Below are 24,647 nucleotides of genomic sequence, written 5' to 3' on the forward strand. Positions count from 1 at the left end.
TGAGTCATTTTAAAGAAAAGTTGAACAATGATGGCGCTATTTATCTAAAACCTTAACTTTGTTTGCATCTTTACAAGAGGAAGACACTTGTAAAATGGTATTAGAACATCCGCAAACAGACTAACAAATGACAAGGGAATTTTCAAAAAACTTTTTATCGTGAAATATTAGGTATAATTCATATTAATCGGCTGATTTAAATTAAAAATATATGTAAATAGCGCCCTCAATTTGCACAAAAATGTACAGTTTATAGGATTAAATTTACCATAAAAAAGCAGAAAAAGATGAATAATTTGATATAGAAACACATATATCTATGTTAAAATTTGCTGCAAAATATATGCGCATATACAATTTATTAGTGTGATAGCTTGGAATTATTCAGGTCTAGAATTGAACATTATAATAATGTTTTGTTCAACAAATTAATAAATGATCACATCAAACAGCCGTGACAGAGACAAGGGGGCCACCAACTTTCACTAACCTACGACTCGCTCACCCATTCATCTGACCGGTGAGGTCAACACCCGTTGCTACTTCCAGTCAGATGGCCAAGTTTCCCGATACCACCAAACCCAACATCAGTCGGCATTGAAGATCATTGGATGCTGGTGTCGCAGGTCACCAACCTGTATGAACTTTGTTTATAAATTCATTTTTTCTCATTACCAATTCTCAATTATTTTGTCACACAGAGCTGAGAATAACATCCAGGTTCGTGATTGTTTACATGCGTACACATGTGATTGGAGCATAGTGGAAAGGAAATACCTACCAAGCGTAACTCGACATGAGGCTACTCAGCTTAAAGAGAAACAAAATGAGATATCGGGACAGCCCCAGATGTATGAGGTCGATGAACTTGATGATGAAGATGAAGTAAGTACATGGAATGGGGGTATGCACACCTCCGAACGTGGACGGTGGACATCCTCATTTACATGGATTTAACCAGGACATTGCAAATAACTTAAAATGCATTTAAAACGGGGCTACGTTTAGGGGGTTCACAACAGGCCGCAGTTGGATAGTAAGTGGGTGTGTGTGTGTGAGTGAGGTCCATCCTCGGTTAGTATAGTTTTAGTCATTGTGATGCCAACGCCGCCATCTTGTGGGTATGGAGTGCCTTGTTGCTAAGGTCACCGCGTTGACACATGACGCGACTTCCGCATAAACAGGGGCGTAATGTCTAACGCATGACATGCAGAACGACAGTACCCACAAGATGGCGGATCCCGCGGCAAAGGCTGACGGCCTCTATTAAATCATGCAGAATGATCAGTCCTCGGTTGCAGGTATTTACAAACAAGGGTGTGTTTGGGGGGTTGAGGATTTGAGGCTGAGATTCTGAAAATTGATCCCAAAAGTATACCAAAGTTGACAAGGAAGAGTCTCCAAAATGGGCTATTACATTTAAAATCCACACTACCTCAGTGGAAGATTTAGCTAAAGTCTGCCACAGAGGGAGTATCAATTTTGAATAGAATAGACAATTGGGAAATTTCCATTTCAAATATGCACTCCAGTTGTGGAAGATATAGGTCGAGCCATAATACAGGGGGAGTATGGGTTTCAAATTGATTACCTCTGACCAACTACATTTGAAAATATACTCCCCTGTGGAAGATATTTCCAAAATCTTCCACAGGGGTAGTGTGGATTTCAACTGGAATAGTCAGATATAATAATGGTCTGAAATTTGAAGCAATTTCTATTTAAAGTAAAGCTAAATTTGCCAAAATGATGCAAATTTGTAAATATTTTGCTTTAAAAAATGAGCATGCCTTATGTCTTCGTTATCTATCTTTCTACTAAGAGCTCACCTGGGAGCCATATAATTAGAGAATAAACGATCGGAATTTTTATTGTTTTTACTATCCTCTACCTATGATAGATGACAGGCAGGTCCAATATTTTTTTATCGTAATGGATACAGGCGCATTTATTCTCATTCTTAGTTAAATATTATTTTAATAACTGTAAACTATTTTTTAAAAGCAAAAACTAAGTTACCGTCATAAAAACTCCCCTTATTATAAAATGAATGAAACTTGTTTACTACTTCATGTATTCTGTTGCACGTACTGCTAGCGTGTGTGCGTATTCCGCACTAGTATACACATACAATGTGATGCATATGCGTACCTCTACAAGCATGTTACACATTTTCAACACTCACGATGAAGTGGTGTCTTCTACGGCCTGATAGACGGCACCCGAAATCATGCGATTGTCCAATCAGATTAATTATGTGTCTACGAACTAGACCACTCCCATTGACTAAGAAGGTTCTTATAGTATTAGAACTCAGACTGAACATACATGTAGCTGGTTATCATTTGCAAAAATGACAAGTGGTCGGTGTCAATCATTTTGACATAGTTTGTATAGCTTTACCTACTGCTGCAAGCCGCTGACAGTTCCCGTATTATTTTTTCCCTGATTGTACCTCTACCTTTACAGTTCACTCTTGGAGATGCTGTTATCCTTTGCAAGTGGTCGGTTCCAATAATTTTGATATAGTTTGTATAGCTTTACCTACTCCTGCAAGCCTCTGACAGTTCCCATATTATTTTTTCCCTGATTGTACCTCAACCTTTACAGTTCACTCTGGGAGATGCTGACAGCTTTAAGCGCTCCTCCATCAGGATGTCGGACGGCACGCCTCGTAGCAGCTTGGCTTCAAGCATCTTTGACCTCAAGAATAGTGAAATGGATGAATTGCTGCCAAACCTACTGGAACACATCCCCATTGAGAAACAGGATGATATCAATGCTGAGACCAGGAGGAACACCAGGAACCATCATATATTCAGTCTCTATCCACCACTGGATGATGTAAGTGTAAAGCATGGATAAAAGAGATAATAGACAAACTCCAAAATCACCCAATAATGAGGGCCGATTGTTACGTGAAATGCGACAGGCAAAACTGCTACGCACTTACCGTATATTTTTACGATCTTTCACGTAAACGTAAAAACATGCAAAGCTCTATTGTGTATATGTGATGGCACACAGCACTGGCATGATTTTTAGACACGGCACAATCAAACGATTGGCCCTCATGAATATGCGAGAATTCACAGCATACAATGCACTTGTACTTGGACTTTTAATAAATAGTTTGTAATAGTCTGTGGTAAAAAGACTAAAAGATAATAATTTGAGTTCTGGCGACAAGCTGAGAGTAGAATTGGGATTGAAAGAGGCAGGTTGGAATTGAAACTGTCTCTGCCATGTTTGGATGTCGCTCATATAATAGAGGGCAAAATAGTTTACCTACGATACTATGTTGCTACATGTCTAGTAAAGTTATGTGTAAATTATTAAGGTCGTCTTCAGATTTCGTTATACTTTCAACTGTTGTTTAGCATTGAAAATCGAAGGTTGAATATGACTTGCATGTACACGTCTACCGCAATTACAAAACATTTAATGGATCATGCATGCGTTTAACGGTACATGCGTTTAATGTTCCCGTCCCTAAAACAAACAGATTCTGAGTTTAATCGGCAGGTGATGTGAAACGCAGACTAGGGTCTTTAATTCCGACTTTCATTATACTTGAGAGGAAAACTTGCTAACTTTGATAGTATGTGGAATATTTTTGTAACCCTAATATATTTTTGATTTGACCAGGTTGATGCTATTGAGAGGCGCTCCGTAGCCAACATACCACAAGACCACTTTGGGTACAGGTTGATGATCAAATGTCTAACACTCAAGTAAGTTCCATGTGTTTTTGTTTAACCACCTGAGCACTACCTGCCGATCTAATATTACCTCTGATTGGTCAATTACTTGATATCTTCATTTTAATCACCAATCAGAATGGAGCTTTGCAAATAATTCACCCCGTTTGTTTTGTGTGGTGAAATTATTTTAACAATGTTGCTGATTGTTGGTCCAATTGATGATGAAAACTTTGTTTTGACCAATAGGCAAGTAGTTCTCACGGCAGCAGAATAAAGATATTTACAGTTATGAAGCAGATTTGGATGCACAGTCCAGATGACATCACAGGCTATTGTCTCATTATACATCGAGACAACCTGTGCTGTAGTTGTGACAAAATCGGAGATTTTGAATAAAACGTATATTAAACGATGTTTAATTATTACAATGGAAATATTAGTCGAACGCGTATGTATTGTTCATAACACAGTACATACATGGTGTGCAGGATGGTCACACACATCAAAAGAACCGACCGACTCACGTTCGACGGAGTGGCTCACATTGGCGACATGCGCTGGTGTTACCTCATCTGTTTGGGCCAAAACTAAAAGAGGACATATCTGAAAGTGAAAACGTAACATTTTGTGAACAAAAATACAATTGTATTTCTTATGGAAATGTTACAAAATGGCTTTAAAATGGGAGTGTCTATAAAGTTATAGAATAGTCAACAGGGGGCGCTTATAAGGGGCGGGTACTTATAAAGTTACATAATATGATAAGTCTGAATCTTTGTTGGAAATTAGCTGACTCTACGTTGTGTGCATATATCATTTTATAGGTTGGAGCTAGAGGTAGAACCAATATTTGCATCAATGGCACTTTATGATGTACGAGAAAAGAAAAAGGTAAATATCACAAGTTCCTCATTGTTTTTTTCTGTTAGTGTTAGCCCTTTGTGTGTTGCTGGCTGTTGGTACGTATTTCAAGCATGAACTTGGCAAAAGACACAGAATAATAGTACAAAGAATTCCTAAAGGAACACTCTGGAAATCACAACATTATGCCTTTTATGTTAGAAAGTTTATTATCAAGCACGAATCGCATGGTTTTAATTGAAACAAGCTCATATTGACCATAAAAACAAATTAATACAGCTGTCTCTCAACATGCTATTCAAAATTCCCGGGCGCCAAAATTGTCCAGTGCAATGACGTCCCAGTAATACAATAATAAAAGCTGACAACAATTGAGCACAAATAGCCATGACGTCATTGTACTAGACGTGGGAATTTTGAATATCGCGTGTTGAGAGCCTGGTGTTTTTATTCGTTTTTATGGTCAATATAAATTTGTTTTAAATAAAACCATGTGATTCGTGCTTGATAATTATTTTTCTAACATTATAAGGTTTGCCGGAGACATCCTTTTGCAGCACCTCAACCCTCAGGTCGATGATCATTTTAGTGCGGTACTAGACCCACAAGGTTGCATACTTTACAGAATGTCGTCTAATCATGGTGGAAGTAGCAGGCGTTAAAGATCTAAGAAATAGATAGAAATTTTTTCACTTAAAGATGAAGCCCCACTTTTGGTCTATAAGTTCCAAAGGAAATTAGTCAAGGTTATCATGTATTCATGTAAATTCTGTTCTGTCTGTCATCAAAGTAACAGGTGTAAGTCAGTTCTTCTGTGGAGAATTGACCAAGCGGGGCTTCCTGTTTTTTAAAGACCCATCAGCAATGATGCAAGGAATCCAACCTAGTATAACAGATTCCTGCAAAAAAAGAAGAAAAAGTTTGGCGTAGCACAGCGAAAGTAAAGCTCCTTTACCCCTTGCGGAGCAATGGATGGTTCCACTGTTCTGTTTGTTGTTCCGGGTCAGGTCGTTTGAGTGTGTTGCTTGCCAGTTTGTTGTGACGACATGGCGGGACCAATGAGGTCGCTGATCGTGAGAACTTTGGCGCGAGTTTGTGTTGTGATGTTCATTGATGATTGTCGATCAAGCAAGTTAACATCAAAAATCACAAAAATCGATTTTGATTTACTGCCTCGAGCAGGGTTTTCTTTAAGCATTTTGCTATAGGGATATTTTCAATTTTTTTGGACCCTTTCAATTGGGTGTTTCTATATTCAAATCTTGTGGTAAGATTTGAATGCGTACGTTTTCAAAGTTTTGTACACATTGGATTTGAAGGGGTCTACAAAGTGTGTGAACATGCAAATATGCATATTTTGTGCGTTAAAGTAAACCCTGGCCTCGAGATGGGCATACAGACTAAGTATAGTAAGTTGTTCCATCATACATTAATTTGCACAATTTTCAGATCTACTAATTTTTTTTTCTCTCGCTTTCATCATAGATCTCAGAGAATTTCTACTTTGACTTGAACACTGAGAACATCAAGAGCATGTTGAAGCCTCATCTAGGTTATCCAGATGTCTCATCGTTAGCCAGATCGGCGCTATTCTCCATCACTTACCCATCCAGTGATGTCTACATTGTCATCAAACTAGAGAAAGTCTTACAACAAGGAGATATTACTGAGTGTGCTGAACCGTACATGAAGGAGGGTGATAGTTCTAAGGTATGCACTGTTTTTTAATAACTCACTACTGTATAGGCCTGTAGGCAATGAACATTGTTCATGTGGAAAGATACATACTACACTTCAGACCTTCAATGGGCGCATCCAGATATTTTTGGCCCACCCCCTAAAGAAGACATGGGAAAATCTTAATCTTTTTTAAGATCTGACCTCGTAAACAATGAGGTCAGATCATATAGCCAGCAGTAGTGCATAGAGTATCATGCCTACGGATTTCATCACAGTCTTACCTTAGCACGCTGTAATGCATAGCGTTTGAGATGGTGTTAATCGATAGTCGATAACCGATAATCAATGATCAATCAGCTATGAATATTTAATTGGATTCTAAAAATAATGATCACGGACTCTCATGTTCAAATGCGTGTGTGTGGGTTTGGGGGTGTATACCCCCTAAGCATGTTGATGCTCGCAATTGCTGAGGATGACTTTTTACCCTAAAGAAGACATGGGAAAGCGCGAACTTATCGGGAATCCCATGTCTTCTTTAGGGTAGGTGCCGTTAATTTCTGGAATAGCCCAATACACCATAGAAATTGATTCAATTAGAACGACTACATACTTACAGGTGTAAGACACCAAGTTTATTGGAAACATTGATGCAGGAATGGATAGTTATAAATGTTATAATGAGTTTGCAGTAATGGTTTTCTTCTTAAGAAAAATGTTGTTGGCTAAATTTAGCTTTGAAATGAAATTTAGACACAGAAAAAGTAATAAAAAAACCATTAAAATTATAAACTAAAAACTGAAAAAAAAGGGCCGACCCTGATTTTGGCCAATTTTGGGTCGGCACAATTTTTTTTGGCCTTATGCCGATCCCACAGATTGAAATATTAATTCTCTGCACCATCAGGCTATTTCAGGTAAAATTCATATACCCCTATGGAAGATGTGACCTTAATCTCCCATGCAGGGGGTGTAGATTTCAAATGGAGTCATCCCTTCAGGTAACCCCATTTGAAATACACACTGGGGATTAAGGTCATGTCTTCCATAGGGGGTGTATGGATTTCAACTGGAATAGCCCTTTTGTGTCACTAAATTCAATTCAATCCAATTACAGATCAAAATTCAATTTGATGAAATGCAACTCGTGTTTTTTTTTCCCATTAGGTTTCAAATTTCAAGTTTCAGCGACTAAATAAATACAACACATATTAAATTTAGAAGATAGCCTTTATTTCTTCATCCTGGCAAGGTGTTACATAATGCGAGACACAAATAATGTTTGCAGAAACACAGAAATTAGATCAATGGCATAGATTTCATTTTGACATGGGGGATGGGGTTGGAAAAAAAATTCTTTTAAGTATAGTGAATCCAGCACCTTTTGTTGACAGAATAATTTTGCCATTTTGATGCTAAACTGATGAAATATGGTGCAAGAGTTGTATAAATTTGTGTGAAGCATGCCAAAATTTGGATTTTTTGGGCTAAAATGGCCAAATATGAGGTCAGAAACCCACATACAGGTGTCAACATTTGGGGTGTAGATGATTGTATGGATCATCCCCTGGCAAAATATTGGGGGGGGGGGGATTTATCTCCCATCCCCCCGGGATCTACGCCTATGAATTGGATGCATGTCATTCTATACCATTGACATAGGCCGACTTTTGAAATTTTAAAGTTGGTCTACCAATACAGTCATATTCACTTTCACATATTCACTTGGCTGATGGGTTATTATGTTCTGGCCTTGTGGTCATCATGTGTGCTGCTCCAGGAAAGTTAGAAACACAATCAGGACTTGGACATAGCGCTGCATCTATTGGAAGGGTAACATTTTGTTTGGAGCGGTAAATTTTATGATCCACTTGTCTGATTGGTGAGTGACAAAAAAGTTCAAGTTCCATACCTGAGTCTTAAATTTCTTTGAATTATCTCTATCTTTGATTACAGCATGTGGAGAAGGTTAAGGCTAATGCTAAGTACTGTTGCGATAGACTAGGTACCTATAGGATGCCTTTTGCTTGGACTGCTGTACATCTGATGCATATCATTAATGGTGCTAGTAGCCTGGACAGGAACAGCGATGGTGATTTAGGTGAGCAGACTGTACTTTCCGTAAATCCCATAATTCCTTGCGGTTAGACCCCAGATGTCGTCATTTGGCGTCACACCGACTTGCAATGCGCAGCAACGATGTTGGCTAAACAATGTGTGCATCGGCGTGATGTGAAACGACAACATCTGATGTCTGATTCAAGGAATTATGTGATTTACAAAAGTTCCTATAATATATTTCAAATGATGTTAGAGTATTGGACCCCCGGGCAGGGCACTCAAGTTTGGCTGTGGTAGAGGTGTGCCACTGAGAACTTGAAAGTGGACTCATCAATATACCAATTTTTCAAGAAATTTGGACCCATCGATATACAAAAAGTATACCAAATTAAAACTTTCCCAAATTGTTGGTAATTAAGAAAAAAATTTATAAACATTTTAAAAAAAATGACCCATCCAAATATACCAAATATACCAAAATTGGCCTAGAAAAAGGGGTCATTGATGTATTGTCCTCGTTATGTCGATTAAACATTATATCAGACATGCTTGTTTTGATAGCAATAAACAAGGTCTGCGGGCGACTGCTGGCGCAGACTGGTAGGGGTTCGTATGTGTTTACCGACAAATGAGGACACGCACATGACATTCCACATTTAAACCGTGGACCACGCTGCATAGGGGGACCATCCTCGGTTTCAGAGGTCTGCAAACGACCTCAATTGCAGGTATAATGCATTTGTGAATGTACCACCTGCGGTTGCTGTGTAAAATTAACATACACACATAAAATGATGAAAAACGTCCTCGGTATGTCAATTGAATGCGGATTCACACAGCTGCGTTTGCACAGTCCTTTACTATACTTTGTCCACGTTTGGAGGTGAACACATGTAGGGGTGTGGGGGTGTGCCGTCGAGCAATGATTAAAGGAAGAAATAGGAAAAGTGATCCCGCCCGGGAATTGAACCCAGGACCTCTGGTTTACGAGACCAGCGCCTTAACCACTTGGCCACGGGAGCTTCATGATTGGGTCGACTGGGAATTCAACCTATAAGTGGTCACTTAACCCTACCTCCTTGGTGCAAGCCATCCCAATGTGCCTCTGGCTTGACAAGCGTAAAATAGAACCGTCCTCACTGTAGAGGAACATAATATGAAAAACAGTGCCATTTTCCACAAAAATTGCATCATAGTTTGCTTATTCCCGTTGGCAAAAAAGCACTGTTTTTCATGTATTAAATAATTACTTATTGATCCTGTTTAATTGATATAGAGAAGCGCACCAGCAGCATGGAACTTGGCCGTAAGTCAAGCTCCAAAGAAGGTTCAAATTATGGGTCCTTACCGCGCAAGAACTTGGAAGTATCAGGGAGTGGTACCCTCAAACGGAATGGCTCTGAGAGGAGGAGTTTCTACAGAGTGGAAGAAGACATGTCTCATCTGCAGACGTTTCATCCAGTCACTATCACAGTGTCTAGTTTCTTTAAACAGGTAAGAAACTTCACCAATTAGCAGATAGGCGAGGTCTGCTTGTTTTCTTTAGACAAGGGACAGTCTTCAGTGAACGGCTCTTTTCAGAGCCATCAAACCTTTAAAATTAGCAGATAGGGGAGATCTGCTAGTTTTCTGTTGACAAGGAGCAGTCTTCAGTGAACGGAACCTTTCAGAGCCATCAGTAGGTAAGGGGCAGCCTACATGTCTCATTCTTAGGTACTTTGTCCTGAAGAAGTCAGAGCTTCTCCTGACGAAAGCTTGACAGTTCTAAACATTTTCAGACGGTGAACCCGCTAAAAACCCACTAATTGAAACTTTACCAAGATGGTACCCTTCAAAAAATTTCTTTGCTTGTCCGTGCACTCTCTGTGGAAGACGGTCGGCCTTAAATGCACAACTAAAGCGTATATACAATGTATATGCATTCACATATTCTGCATACCCCTGAAAAGTTCAGAGTTCAATGCGTACAAAATCTTGAAAACATTCTCTACTCCATCATTTCAATACATGTTATCAAACAATTCAGAAGCCAGGATGTCAAAAATTCCTCAAGAAAAAACAACAACAAAACTTCTGTAATTTTCAAAATTAGGGTCAGTATTTTTTGTTTTTGTACAGGGAGTGATCATGTTTTAAGAGCCTTGCTTTTGTGATCATCCTGCCATTGTATTAATTACTATTGTTGTTCTTCATTATATGTTTTTTGCTGAAATAAACTTGAAATTGAATAAATATTATGGGGGCACACACATAGGAATTTTTTTATTGTTTAACAATATGGTTTCTCACCTTTTTGTGTTGAAATAAATAACCAGTCCACTATGGACCGATTGGTGAATTCACAGATATGCTCACAGATTGGTGAATTCACCAACAGGCTCCTGAATATCTTTCAAGCATGCTCCAGATACAGACTGACCGCAAGCCGTTATGTTCCTCCTCTGCACCACTATTATTCGAACCCAGAACTCACCACCGAACATTTGCAGACCGTGCTTTTACATGCTACGCACCTCGTCAATGGAACCGGCTTCCGAAACATATCAGAAATGCAAACTCTCTTCTCATTTTCAAAAGACTCTTGAAATGCCATTTGTTTAATGTTGCCTATGGACTGTAATTTTATTTGGTTTAAGTGTTTATCAGCGCCTTAGTACAATTGTTTGGTTTTAGGCGCTATATAAATTTCAGTTGTATTGTATTGTAATACAGAATACACAGATATCTGTGAATTCACAATACCGCATCTGTGAATACACAGATATTGAAGAACCCATTCCATTTTCATCCCAGAGCAAGAAAAGCAAGAGGCGGGCAAAGTTGGTATGATATTTTTCCTTGCCTCAGATTGTACATAGAAACTTTCTACAGTTGGAAAAAAAATTCGCTGTTGCGGGTTTTTTTATTTGTTTTTCTTTTAAACGCAATGGTGAATTTTTTTTCCAACTGTAGAAAGTTTCTTTACACTCTAAGGCAAAACAAAAATATCATACCAACTTTGCCCACCTTTTGTTTTTCTTGCCCTGGGATGAATTCTACAATAGATCTGTGTATTCACGGATATCTGTGTATTCACAGATGCGGTCATCTGTGAATTCACAGATATCTGTGAATATACCGATCGGTCTGTACTGAGTCTTGGAACTTGTTGATTTTGTGTCCCTGACAAAAATAATGGCAATGATAGCATATTTTACTTGTCTTCTTTGAGTTCATTCATACAGGGTGAATAAAAAAAAGTCCTTAAAGGTTCAGTCAGGTTAATCTAAACTAAAGATGGTATCTTTGCCCCAATGACACTTTTTTTCACTCACCCTGTATTTTCTATGGTTGTTTTCTCCCACCTATTATTACAGGAAAGTGATAGATTGACAGACGAAGATTTGTTCAAGTTCTTGGCAGATCTGAAGAGACCAACATCAGTGCTCAAAAGGCTCAAATGTATTCCAGGTACAGAATGATTAGGAGTTTCTCTCAGTCTTTTAAAAAAGTTCTTTTTAAAGGCTAAATTTTGCTTTGTGATGTACACAATTACAGCAGGCATGAGAATTTTCAGGATTTTGCCTGAATTCAGGCAGTTTTGTTGTTCACATTAACATATTTTTTTTCAGTCTGTTTTGGGCCTTTTTGGTCGAATTCACAAGTTTTTTCAGGCGGTTTTCAAAAAAACCCATTCTCATGCCTGATTAAAACCATACTGTAACATTTGCCCTCAGATGTTTTTTTTTAAATTCAGATTTTTATACGATTGTAATGTACTTGAATAAATTAATATACCCTGCAAAGGACAAGGCTTTAGGTGCTGTAATTGTGACACAATCTGATATTTTGCATTTTTGATGTAATGTGCTGTGTGTGTGGTGGAAGGGGGGGTAACAAACTAAGTGTATTAAAAGTTTTGTAGTGCTCAAGCTTAAAGAAGCCAAAAATTATAATTGTTCAGTTTCTTGATTTTAATTTGATTTGTTTGGGTTTGATAATTCCTGGATAACACAAGGAAGCCTCTATTGAAGCTTATTTCTGTTGGGGTCCATTTGAACACTGGGATGGGTTTGGGAACAGTCAGGGGTTAACACTCTGCTCAAATGACTGCAAGCTACATGTGAAGGTATGGCTCTTCTGTACACAGGGCCGACGGCTTAACATCCCCTCTGAAGGACGGAATTCTCTCATGGTTCAAAACTCTAAATTCCCCACATGTGGGGAGAGCGGAAGTCTGAATTCAATCTACAGATGTTGTCAATTAATTTCAGACTTTTCCACCCCAGGGGATCAAACCCAGGCCCTCACACACTAGAAGCAAGAACTCTAACCACTAATTCATGCTCTTCCATTAATGCTGGTGGTACATATACTGTCATTTGGTCCCCATGTGTGACAATCCTATGTGGTGGATTTCAAGCTATTCTAGATTTTTTCATTACACATGTTTAATTTGTTTTCGCAGGTTCCTTGAAGCTGGACATCTCTCCCATACCAGAGAATCCACCCTATTGTTTGACCCCTGACCTCCAGCAGGTAGAGCCATACCCAGATCTGAGGACTCGGCCAACCAGAGAGATACAGGAGTTTCCTTCTAGAGATGTTTATGTGCCTCATAACACATACATGTGAGTAGTTCTCAATTTCTGAAATATCGTAAAACTTGGAATCATAATTATTACCAGATGGGTGCAGGTTGCAAATGCAGTTCCACTGATTTGGCTGCGCAAACAATCTGGCGACAGACAACAAAGGTTTATTCCTTGAATAAGTTCATCAGGTCTGTCTTTGGTAAATGTTTTACAAATCTAATAATTTACTCGCGTTTGAGGTGTTTCATCTTCCGATCTTAAGACAATGTGGATATCCTAACTGGGCAATTGAAAAAATCAAACATCAGATTCAAGATAAGACCAAAGCGAAAAAGAAAGCAAAGGACAAAACAATTTCAATGTCAGAGATATATTTCGTCGAGACGGGGTTGTGAGGAAAAATGTGTTAAAACGTGGTAACCACAAAAAGTATGTACGATCGTATGAGCATTGTTAGGCAAAAAAAAATATTGTTGTGTTGCCCAAGTGGGAAAATGGGAAATTTGGGGCGGCCGGTCGGATTTCTTTTTTCTTTCTTTCTTTTTTTTTTTTTAAGCCTTCAGTTTTTAAAAATCCCTTCAAATATTAAAAAATGCTTCTTCAATTTAGGACATTTGTCAATTTTGACTTCTGGATACCTGTTAGACATCAATTAAAGACTAGTCTTTCAATTAATTTTAAGTGAAAAACATGAGTTTTTGAACAAATCTGAAAAAATCAACATTAAAAAAAAATTAAAAAAATGCGACCCTGATTTTTCAGGATTTAGGGTCGGACGGTTGAGGGCAACACAACAATTTTTTTTTGGCCTTATACTCATTTTTTGCTTCTCATATCAAAATTGCAGGAACAATGCAACTCTTTTTAGAAACATATTATTTTAATGGTAGGCCTTGAATGCCCTTGATGTAAGAAAGGAAAAAGAATATGCTATAATTGGTCCACCCACCTTTAATAAATATGTGCTTTGATGTTTATTTGTTGGTTTGTTTCAGAAATACACTGTATGTTTATCCCAAGTGCCTCAACTTTTCCAACCGAGCTGGATCGGCTCGTAACATTGCTGTCAAACTACAGTTTATGGCGGGTGAAGACCCGACTACAGCTCTACAGGTAATTAAAACAAAGAAAGAAAAAAAGCGCAGTGATTTATTCGCCGATCGCACGGTCATCTCGAAATGAGATTCTACCTGCAAAGTGTGTGTACGTATGCCTGTCAAACGTGTGCTTTAATTGCGTGCGTGCTTTGCCTTCTGGCGCATTGCTAGAAAAGCACGAGAAACAAAAATGCACTTTTTGTGCATGCATTTGCAGGGAGGACCTCGATTTGGTAGCAAAATGGCAGATCCATGCAAAGGGTGAATAGTGTGCTATGCATGGGCATAAGCCCAAAAGCCTCACATCTACATTGTGCATGTGTTAAAAGAGGTCAAATGAGAGAAGAAATGTGCTTCATTCATATTAATTTCTTTGATGAGGCATGTATTATTGTCATTTGATCTTGCAGTGCATTATGGGTAAGTCCAGCTGTCCGGAGTTCTCCCGTCATGCGTACTCTGCCGTCACATATCACAACAGATCACCAGACTTCTACGAGGAGATCAAGATCAAGCTGCCAGCTGATCTTGACGACAGACATCATCTGCTGTTTACCTTCTATCACATCAGTTGTCAGACCAAGAAAGATGCTAAGGATATCCCTGTGGAGACACCAATTGGATACACTGTAAGTAAACACCTCAAGAAACGTTACATTATTTCTGCCTTGGATAAAGTGTGGATTTTCACTAAAAACCTCAAAAAACATTACATTACTTCTGCCTTGGGTAACATGTGTATTTTCACTTAAAACCTTAAGAAACATTACATTACTTCTGCGTTGGATAAAGTGTGCATTTTCACTTAAAACCTCAAGAAACATTACATTACTTCTGCCTTGGATAAAGTGTGCATTTTCACTGAAAAATTCAAGAAACATTACATTTCTTTTGCCTTGGATAAAGGGCATTTTCACTAAAAACTTCAAGAAACATTACATTACTTCTGCCTTGGACAAAGTGTGCATTTTCCCCTATAGTTAAAGACAGAATGAAAAAGACTAGTTTGCGTCTCACATCATCTGTCAATCAAACTTGGGCATGGTTTGTTTACAAGTATTGTGATGATTGAGTTCCTTAACATGGCGGTAAAAAAATAGTGACTTTATTTCCACTCTGTTGGGAAACATTAATTGGTGGTTGAAGTTACTTGAAATGATCGTTATTGGTTACTTTGTTTAAGGGTAGACTAGGTATTGTTGGTCGAAGCAATCAAAACAATTGATTTTTTCATTATCTAAATCAATATATTATTGAAAAATAACACTTTCATGTTTTGCAAAATTTCATTCTACAAATCATATACTTGAAAACTTGCTTGATTTATTGTTGTGAATTTACAAAAGTGTTCTTGTTTTAGCCCTCTTTACAACATAACTCAAGAACCACAGGACCTACAAAAGTATGTCTGTGATATATGAATTCTACACACTCGCCATTAAATGATCAATGCAATTTTTGCCAAAGCTCACTTCCATTCGCAAGATACTGTGAACTACCAAATCGCAACAGTTTAAAATAGTTGCTAACCTTAAATCTTTTTCTTTGTGTTAATTTCTTCAGTGGCTTCCGTGCATGAAAGATGGCCGCCTAGTGGCAGGTGATTTGCATCTTCCCGTTTCCATGGATATGCCACCAACAGGGTACTCCATGCTTAGTCCAGAGGTAAGAAGAAAAGGTTTAATCAAATATTTTAATTTTGTGATTTGTCGACGGTCTTACTTCGCAAATACAGCAGATTGCCTAACTCTGATCAAAGATCGCTTAGCATTTGAAGTTTTATGTTCTGATGTTAAATTATTCTTTCCCTGAGTTGCCAAGGAAAGAAAAATCAACCTTGAACTGGATTGGAATCTGGATCCTCTGAGATTCTGGAACAGTGGTCTTGGTCCCAGGTTCAATTTCCTCCATTTTGCAACTTAGGATACAGAGTAATGTGCAATCATAACATTTAATATTGAGTACTTTGTAAGTGTTGTTCACCACTGATTAATTTGTTACAATCAATATAATATTGTTTCCCCGCAATGTTTATCTCTAGAGATACAGGAGGAATCAGATTGGGTTATTCTAGTTGTGACCTTAATCTTCCACACAGGGAGTGTGGATTTTAAATGGGGGTTACCTGAATGGGTGATTCCATTTGAAATTCACACTCCTTGTGTGGGAGATTAAGCTCTTGTAATCCATAGGGGTGTATGGATTGAAATGAGAATAATATTCAAATCTCAGTTTCTGTCTTGAGGAGAGTGGGAGCAATCACTCCCTACTGCTCTCCTTAAATCTGATGTAGGAGAGTGATTTTTAGTTCTCCTTAGTTGGCCATTCTCTCCTTATATTGTATTGTAAATGCTCTAAACAGCTCTCCTTAAAGACCCCTGAAGAGCTATTTAATGCTGGCGGCTCCTGAAGAGCTATCTAATGCTCTCCTGTAAATTCCAAAAGGCAGTCCCTGAAATCTGGGTTGCCTGTGGTACGATCAAAAATAAACCAGTTTTACAGGTGGGCTGAATTGAATCATATAGTCATGTGAGTGCAAGAACATTTTGAATAGCTGCTTTGTGTCAAATGCTTTGTATGCACACCCTGCTAATACCACTATGTTGTAAAACGTTGTAACATAGTTGTTACAACTTAACAATATTGTTCTGTGACAAAGTTGTGATATATGACATTGTGTGAAGATGTTAATTTTCTCTGTTGCATTCTCTGATGACCATCAACACATTCTGCATTCTTATTTTGGACTATTTGTATTTCATAATGGATAGGAAGGTGGTTCATTGTTTGTCTATTCTTTGTCTGTGCACACTGGGCTATCCCATTTAAAATCCACACTTCCCTGTGGAAGAATTAGATAAAGCCTTCCACAGAGAGAGTTTTGAATAGAATAGACAATTGTGTAACTTCCATTTGAATTACTCATTCCAGTTGTGGAAGATAATAGTATAATAGCCATAATACAGGGGGAGTTACATTTGAAAAATATACTCCCCCTGTGGAAGATATTTCCAAAGTCCTCCACAGGGGTAGTGTGTATTTCTGCTGAAACAGCCAATTAAGATGTTCTTGCACTTGCACAAGGCTTATGTGATAACATTGACATGGTTGAATCAAATGTAAACTAATTCAAACTTTGACCTAACAGGAATAAATGAGACATTTTGTCGGTAGTATGAACATTAAAGCATACCATATTAGGGCCACCTCTGGCACTGGGTGGTATTTGCACAAAAATAATCATATATACACATCATGGTGTTAGTATTTGGCACTTCCATTTGAAATCCAAAACTCTACCTGTAGAAGATTTAGCTAAAAGTCTTCAATAGATGGAGTATTGGTATCAAGTAGATAGAATAGACAATTGGGTAGATTCCATTTTGAATATAGGTAAAGCTATAGAGTGTGGGTTTCAAAATAATTAACCCTAGACTTTGCTTAAGTGTGGTCTTAACCCTGGAATTATGGAAACTTTTAGAACTCATACATGTAACTGCTAAATTGTTGGTCTAGAGAAAATAAAAGTATACATTTTTAGAATGGCAAAGACTTGATGAATTCATGTGTGAGGTGAAAATCTAAATTTGGGCAAAAAATGCTAATTTTTAGAGAAAATCACCAAAAATGTCTTTTTTTCCAAAATATTGTGGACAACGTAACAAAAAGATTCTTGGGTAACATTTTTTTTGTTATTAATTTTCAAAAACTAGATAAAAATATTTAGGACCCTTTTAATTTGGACCAACTTTGAGAAATTTGCACCAACAAACATGGTCAAAATATGCTCAATTAAAAAAAAAAATAAAAAAAAAAGCCTGATTTTCACCCAAATGTCAAATATTTTGAAGTTGGTCAAAAAAAAACACAAAAAAACTGGTCCTAGATATTTTTATCTGGTTTTTAAAAATTAATAAGAAAAATATTTGCCCAAATTTTTTTTGTTACGTTGTCCGAAAATAATTTACGGTTAAGACCACCCTTAAATTGTCCACATGGGTATGGCAGATTTCAAATGGAATAGCCCATTTAACCCCATGAGAACTACCTGCCGATTGGCCAAAAAGAAGTTTTCATTATCAATTAGACCAATCAGCAACATTGTTAGAATAATTTTCCATTCTGATTGGTGATTAAAGTGAAGATATCATGTAATTGACCAATCAGAGGCAATGTTAGATCAGCAGGTAGTGCTCAGGGGGTTAATGAATTTCATACATAGATTTATCTCACAATAACATCCTAAAATTGATAATTAAATGTTGTTGTTATTTCACAACACACTTTGTTTTAGTTCATAAGCCCTACTGAAGAAAACCAAGCCTATGTAAGTTTGTGTGTCATTGGTAACACATACCACATACACTGCATGGGTTAGACAGTCCATATATAATATGGAGTCAATGGGCAATTCCATTTAAAATCCACACTACCCCTGTGGAAGATTTTGGAAATATCTTCCACAAGGGGAGTATAAATTTCAAATGGAATGATTACATAAGCAGCTCCATTTGAATTTCATACACCCTCTGAGAAAGATTCAACCTGAATCTTCCACTGAGGAGGTGAGTTTCAAATGGAGCTGCTAATGTGTTCATTCCATTTGAAATTCATACTCCCCCTGTGGAAGATATTTTCAAAATCTTCCACAGGGGTAGTGTGGATTTTAAATGGAATAGCCCAATACACACAGCATGCTGTAGACCATCTTTTGATGATGAGTGCTATCTAGTTGTATCTGCTTCAGTGTGCCTTTTGCTATATCCAGGGATATGTAAGGGAGAAGGCATGGTCAGCATTTGCCTTTGCTATATCCAATGATTTATATAAGGGAGAAGCCATAGTCGGCCATGTTTGCATGTCGTCCATTATGGGTGAAAATGATGAGCTTCCAGGTTGCCTCACATGTACTCAGTAATTCTTGTTCTAGTGCATTTGTATTCTACATTGTATAACCCCCATAAAATTATATTATGCTCTTATCTGTTGCACACTTTTGTATCCCTGAAGCCAAATATTCAAGTATGTTTATGTTGGTCTCCATGCATGAGGATTAAAGAAGAATATTTTCTCTTATGAGCATGGTCTGTATATTTATTGGCTCTAATTCTCCTGTCAAAATTCCTCGCGTTAATTTCCAAACAATGACGCATCCAGAAAATTTGTTTTTCAAATTAATTCTGATTGGTGAACTTTCAGTTAAATTATTCTTAAGTGTTATTAAAATTAGGGGCACTGATTAAAGATTTACTGAATGGCATGTCATGATTGTCTTTTATACACTGTAATGGCATATCATAGGAAACGTAAGGGAGAAGGATATATATGTATTTTTTTTTCATTTGATCATAGAGCACATGAACATGAACTATTATAGCCCAAATGAATACAGGGCTTAAAAGCAAGACACGTCACAGCAATTTTAGTTGATTTCTGCCCGCTAGATAGTGTTGGCTGCCATGCTGAGAGCTGGAGGGGGGAGGCTTTGACCTAATATGCTACTGCTCATCAGACAGTTCTTTTTGCTTTTAAAAATACACAGTTAATATCACCATTTATTGTACAAATCATTGATTTTTGAGGGTGTATCAGGCCTGATTTTAGTACATTGCACAGGAGGAATCTGCTAAAGAATCAGACTGTAAATTTTAAGTACAAGATGAAGAAATCAATTTCTGTGTTCAGTCAAATTCTAGGGATTACTAAATTTTGCAACTTTTTTTTTACGTCACATTAATCTACTTCATAGCCCCTTTTGGAAATTCATCTCACAATGGTTGCAAGTTCAGAACGAGAACCGCTCCCATGTGATAAGATATGGTGGGTCACAAGGTCATAATCCAAAGTCAGCAGTCCCTTTTTCTCAGGGCAGAGCGGTCACTTGGTTTTATTTTTTATGGAATGGCATAACTGGTATGAATTTATCAAAAAGGGAATGCAAAGCAGTATGGGGTCACATCAGAATTTGTTATTTCTTGTACACTTTTGAAATTTTAAAAATAAGCTTAGTTTAAATCTCATCAGGAATTAGTATTGAAAAAAATTACAAACAATTTTGACAACTCATACTTTTTGAATGAAGGTGCAGACGACACCTGTTGCAGGTACAGCAGGATATTCCTGTTGAAATCCATACTCCCCCTATGGAAGGCATGACCTTAATCTTCCACACGGGGAGTGTGATTTATCAAATGAGGTTACTTGAATAGGTGACTCCATTTGAAATCTACACCCCTATGAGTTAGATAAGGTCATGTCTTCCATAGGGGGTATATGTATTTCAACTGGAATAGTCCAATTACTTAGCACTCATTTGTGAATATTATGTTTACGTGTAGGAGAAGACCAGCACTGAATGGCTGCATTTAGTACATTATTATAGCATTGTATAATTTTACACAATTACACTGTACATTACAGACAACCATTTTTTGTCACTGGTTTGTAAGGGTATCCATTGTGAAGCTTTTGTGTGCAGTTTGTGATAAGGTAATTGTAGAAGACCCATGGGTGAATCCAATATGGTGGATTTCCAATAGCGTTACTCAGGGCTGTATGGAGAGCTGAGCTCATCCAAAGCGCTGTAGAAGTAGTGATGTAACAGGATTAATTACCATAGTAATGGGTCTATACTACTTTTGAACGTTATGCCCTGCACTAGACGTACGCTGTACCTCAGCATTGCATCATAGATTATCAAAGAATAGTCATAAAGGCCTGGATCCTAATAATTTATTCTATAGAAATTTCACATTATGCTCAGTCCATGTTCCACTCGCACCTGTACGATTGGTGTCTTTGAAAAGAGGGGTATTGTATTCAATCTATGATTGCTCACATACACAGCCATGACAGATGATGAGTACTGCCGCTTATAGTGTGGGGCAATACATTCAAAAATTGTTTTGGCTAATTGCTATGGTAATTAATCCTGTTACATAGCTAATTCTACAGCAAATTTAATTTCTTAGCTTATGTTGTACTGCTTTTATATTTGCTATAAAAATGGTTTTGATCAAGAATATTTGAAATAAGTATGTGAACAGTTTGCAATATTAGCTTCACAGCTCGCTCATTATTTGAAGGAATACACATGTAATATTTACTTTAAGGTATCAAGTATATGACTTGATACAGTGAAAATCTAGTTGATGTAATGTTGTTATTTAAAGTATTATATCTTCCACATTTTGTTTTACCATTGGTTTTCTGTTATTTCCATGTGTTATGTTTTATGTTTTGCTAATTTTAGATCACAAACCCCAAATCACGGGATGCACATCGCGAGAATAGTTTGGTAGGCAACTGGTTTGTTTTTGTTTGTTTGGGAATACATTTCAATTTCATTCATTGCAGGGCTCATATTTAAGTTAGTGGTTTACTTGCTCGTTAACACAGATTGGCTATTCCATTTAAGATCCAGACTACCCCTGTGGAAGATTTAGCTCAAGTCTTCCACAGAGGGAGTATGAATTTCAAATAGAGTAATCAATTGGGTAACTTCCATTTAAAATACTCACATCAGTTGTGGACGATATAGGTAAAGCCATAATAATACAGAGGGAGTATGGGTTTCAAAATGATAAACCATGACCAATTACATTTGAAAAACATACTCCGTCTGTGGAAGGTATTTCCAAAATCTTCTACAGGGGTAGTGTGGATTTCAACTGGAATAGCCCATTGGGCCAGTTGCTAGGTAACCACATGGGTGCTACTGGTTTTCTTACATTGCCCCTGATTGCCCAATGGTAGTGTTAGAACTTGCCAGGTGTGTACATTTCTCAGTTGGGCTATTCCAGTTGAAATCCATACACCCTATGGAAGACATGACCTTAATCTTCTACAAAGAGAGTGTGAATTTCAAATGGAGTTACCTGAATGGGTGCATCCATTTGAAATCTATGACCCAGTGTGTAGGTCATTATGGTTATGTCTGTGTGAATTTTAACTAGAATGCCCATTGCTTGCTAACGAGCAAGTGCCATATTTGAGCCCAGATGCATACATTGAAATAGACAGCTTCTTTCATAACATATTGTAGGTCTACATGTACATTGTTTCAATAGGTTTGTTGGAAGAGAACTATATATATACCAGTTTTCAGGATTAGAACCAATTTCCAAGTAGCCTAGGTACACAATTATTTGAAGGGTCGTCAGATTTTTCCATTCTCTGCTGAATATAGCTTTGTTCTTCTATTCAGTGTGTTTAAGGCTGGATGGAAGAACAAGGCAAATCTTTTGAGCAGAAAATAACAAGTGGGAATGGAATAAATGCTTTTCATTGCCCTTTTTGCAATGAACAGTCCACCCTGACCAGCTCTTTTTAGAGCAACCATTTTTCTGTATATCTACCAGCCTATATTTTGACCTCTTTTATGTTACCTCAGTTTGTGCAGTAGGAAATATTGCTCTGAAGTTACTCAATCCTGATAAAAGTGGTATTATATAGTTTTATGCTTCTCCATTGATGAGCTAAATGTACCCCTCAATACATTTTATTATACCTCTCATCATGCAATAACTTATTGTGCAATAACATAATCATGTTATTAAATGCTCATAACTCTTTCTTTGGTGTTACACAATATGAAACTAAACCTCAATTCAAATCCATCATTCTGTTATAAGATAAAATTCCTTTGCTAATTTTACAACGAAACTAAACCAAATTGCCAAAGAAAATGGTAGACATGGTTGTTAGGAGATTAACCCCAGGGCACATTGCCATTCTTAAATTTACTAGTGCAATTAGTGGCAGTACTAGGGGGGAAGAGACAATTGGAAAGGGGTACAAATCTGAGGAAATGCTTCAAATTGTGCAGTTTTGGCTTAACTTCAAAAAGATGAAATTTGTCTTGATTTTTTCATCTTTTCTGGGGCAGAGGAGTAGGGGAGCCAAAGTTTGGGGGTGCCAGTGCCCCTATGCCCCCCCTTGCACAGCCACTGATTGCGATAACAGGAACCTTTTGTAAGAACTTAGAAAATAACCATGATAATTAATCCATCCAACTTCCCTGTCATAACAAGTCAGCAATGAGAGAAAATAATCCTATACTAAATGTCTAACAATATTTTAGTTGATGTTTTTATAAAATGAGTGTTTTAATTATTGTAAAATAGATGTATAGACAATGAAATGCATTGCATTGCATTGCATTGTATTGCATAGCATTGCACTGCATTGCACTGCATTGCATTGCATTATTGCATAGCATTGCATTGTATTGTATTGCATTGCATTGCATTGCATTGCATTGCATTGCATTGCATTATTGCATAGCATTGCATTGCATTGTATTGCATATAGCATTGCATTGCATTGCATTGCATTGCATTATTGCATAGCATTGCATTGCATTATATTGTATTGCATTGCATTGCATTGCATTGCATTGCATTGCATTGCATTACACTGTATTGCATTGTATTATTGCATAGCATTGCATTGTATTGCATTGCATTGCATTGCATTGCACTGTATTGCATTGCATAGCATTGCATTGCATTGCATTGCATTACATTGCACTGTATTACATTGCATTATTGCATAGCATTGCATTGTATTGCATTGCATTGCATTGCATTGCACTGTATTGCATTGCATTATTGCATATCATTGCATTGTATTGCATTGCATTGCATTGCAATGCATAATGTTATGTTACATTATGTCAAGTTACATTCAATACAATGCATTACATTATAACATTACATTACATTACATTACATAGCATTGCATTGCATTGCATTGCATTGCAATGCATTGCATTGCATTGCATTGCATTGCATTGCATTGCATTGCATTGCATTGCATTGCATTGCATTGCATTGCATTGCATTGCATTGCATAGCATAGCATAGCATAGCATAGCATAGCATTGCATTGCATTGCATTACATTTATTTACATCTTGGCATCAGTCATGTATACAAATTAAATAGCACATGCGATAAACAAATGCTTGTTAGTGTCATTATGCGACATAATTTATGTTATCTATATAGTCCATGATGGTTAGTTATGCCTTGTTTATTATACCCATGCACTGTAATGTTCATAGAATATTATACATAAAAGCATTAAGAGCAAGCACTTTTGGTATACCAATGGTGGTGCCAAGGGAGGCATTTGCCCTCCAACAAACAAATTGGGCTTTCCCTCCATCCAGGTTCCTTCAGTCAGAGCCAAAATTATAGAAAATTCCACTTTTTGAGGCAAACCATGCCAAATAATCTGATTTACCCACCACCATTGTCCCCTGGGGAAAAACAAACAAACCTGGTGCTGCCATTGGAAGATATGCATGCATACAAGAATTCCTGTAGGCCTACATTGTATCATGTAGTTTACAATGTAGGTAGTCACCAGTTGTCACTTGATTTAGCAATATATTCACATATATGCACTGATAGTCACAAATCAAAATGCTTGTTCATGCATATTACATGTAGTTTATCCAACACTCCATTTATATTGAGTGAATGTTCTTAGTTGTCCAGTAGTTTTCAACAGAGTTTTGGAATTAAATCTAATATTGGAACTTACTTTATGCAAGTTTGCTATATTGCGTGTGGAACCACCAGTGACCAGTCCAGCATGATGAAGTCTGGTGATTCCAGATGCAATGTTGCAAAGTTGCAAATAGTAAGTTAAGGGGTACTACAC

The 24,647-nt window shown here is 37.4% G+C and overlaps 1 protein-coding gene and 1 non-coding gene across 3 annotated transcripts in view; one reads left to right on the forward strand and one right to left on the reverse strand.

Annotated features, from left to right (window-relative positions):
• Window positions 1-24,647, forward strand: part of LOC140145704 (dedicator of cytokinesis protein 7-like) — a 79,247-nt gene that overhangs the window by 14,695 nt on the left and 39,905 nt on the right. Inside the window, exons 4-16 of one of the 2 annotated variants that reach the window (XM_072167386.1) lie at window positions 702-885; window positions 2,611-2,844; window positions 3,649-3,734; window positions 4,529-4,595; window positions 6,051-6,275; window positions 8,202-8,346; window positions 9,583-9,800; window positions 11,663-11,756; window positions 12,754-12,916; window positions 13,876-13,993; window positions 14,388-14,606; window positions 15,541-15,642; window positions 21,230-21,274. In XM_072167386.1, the coding sequence (XP_072023487.1) occupies window positions 702-885; window positions 2,611-2,844; window positions 3,649-3,734; window positions 4,529-4,595; window positions 6,051-6,275; window positions 8,202-8,346; window positions 9,583-9,800; window positions 11,663-11,756; window positions 12,754-12,916; window positions 13,876-13,993; window positions 14,388-14,606; window positions 15,541-15,642; window positions 21,230-21,274 (1,900 nt within the window). The remainder of the gene's footprint in view (window positions 1-701; window positions 886-2,610; window positions 2,845-3,648; window positions 3,735-4,528; window positions 4,596-6,050; window positions 6,276-8,201; window positions 8,347-9,582; window positions 9,801-11,662; window positions 11,757-12,753; window positions 12,917-13,875; window positions 13,994-14,387; window positions 14,607-15,540; window positions 15,643-21,229; window positions 21,275-24,647) is intronic. The other variant, XM_072167387.1, reaches the window with a different exon arrangement.
• Trnat-cgu (transfer RNA threonine (anticodon CGU)) lies at window positions 9,255-9,328 on the reverse strand. Its single transcript has one exon. It is a non-coding gene; the product is annotated as a tRNA-Thr (tRNA).

This window comes from Amphiura filiformis, unplaced genomic scaffold (genome assembly GCF_039555335.1).
Source record: "Amphiura filiformis unplaced genomic scaffold, Afil_fr2py scaffold_594, whole genome shotgun sequence".
In the NCBI taxonomy this organism is placed as follows: Eukaryota; Metazoa; Echinodermata; class Ophiuroidea; order Amphilepidida; family Amphiuridae; genus Amphiura; species Amphiura filiformis.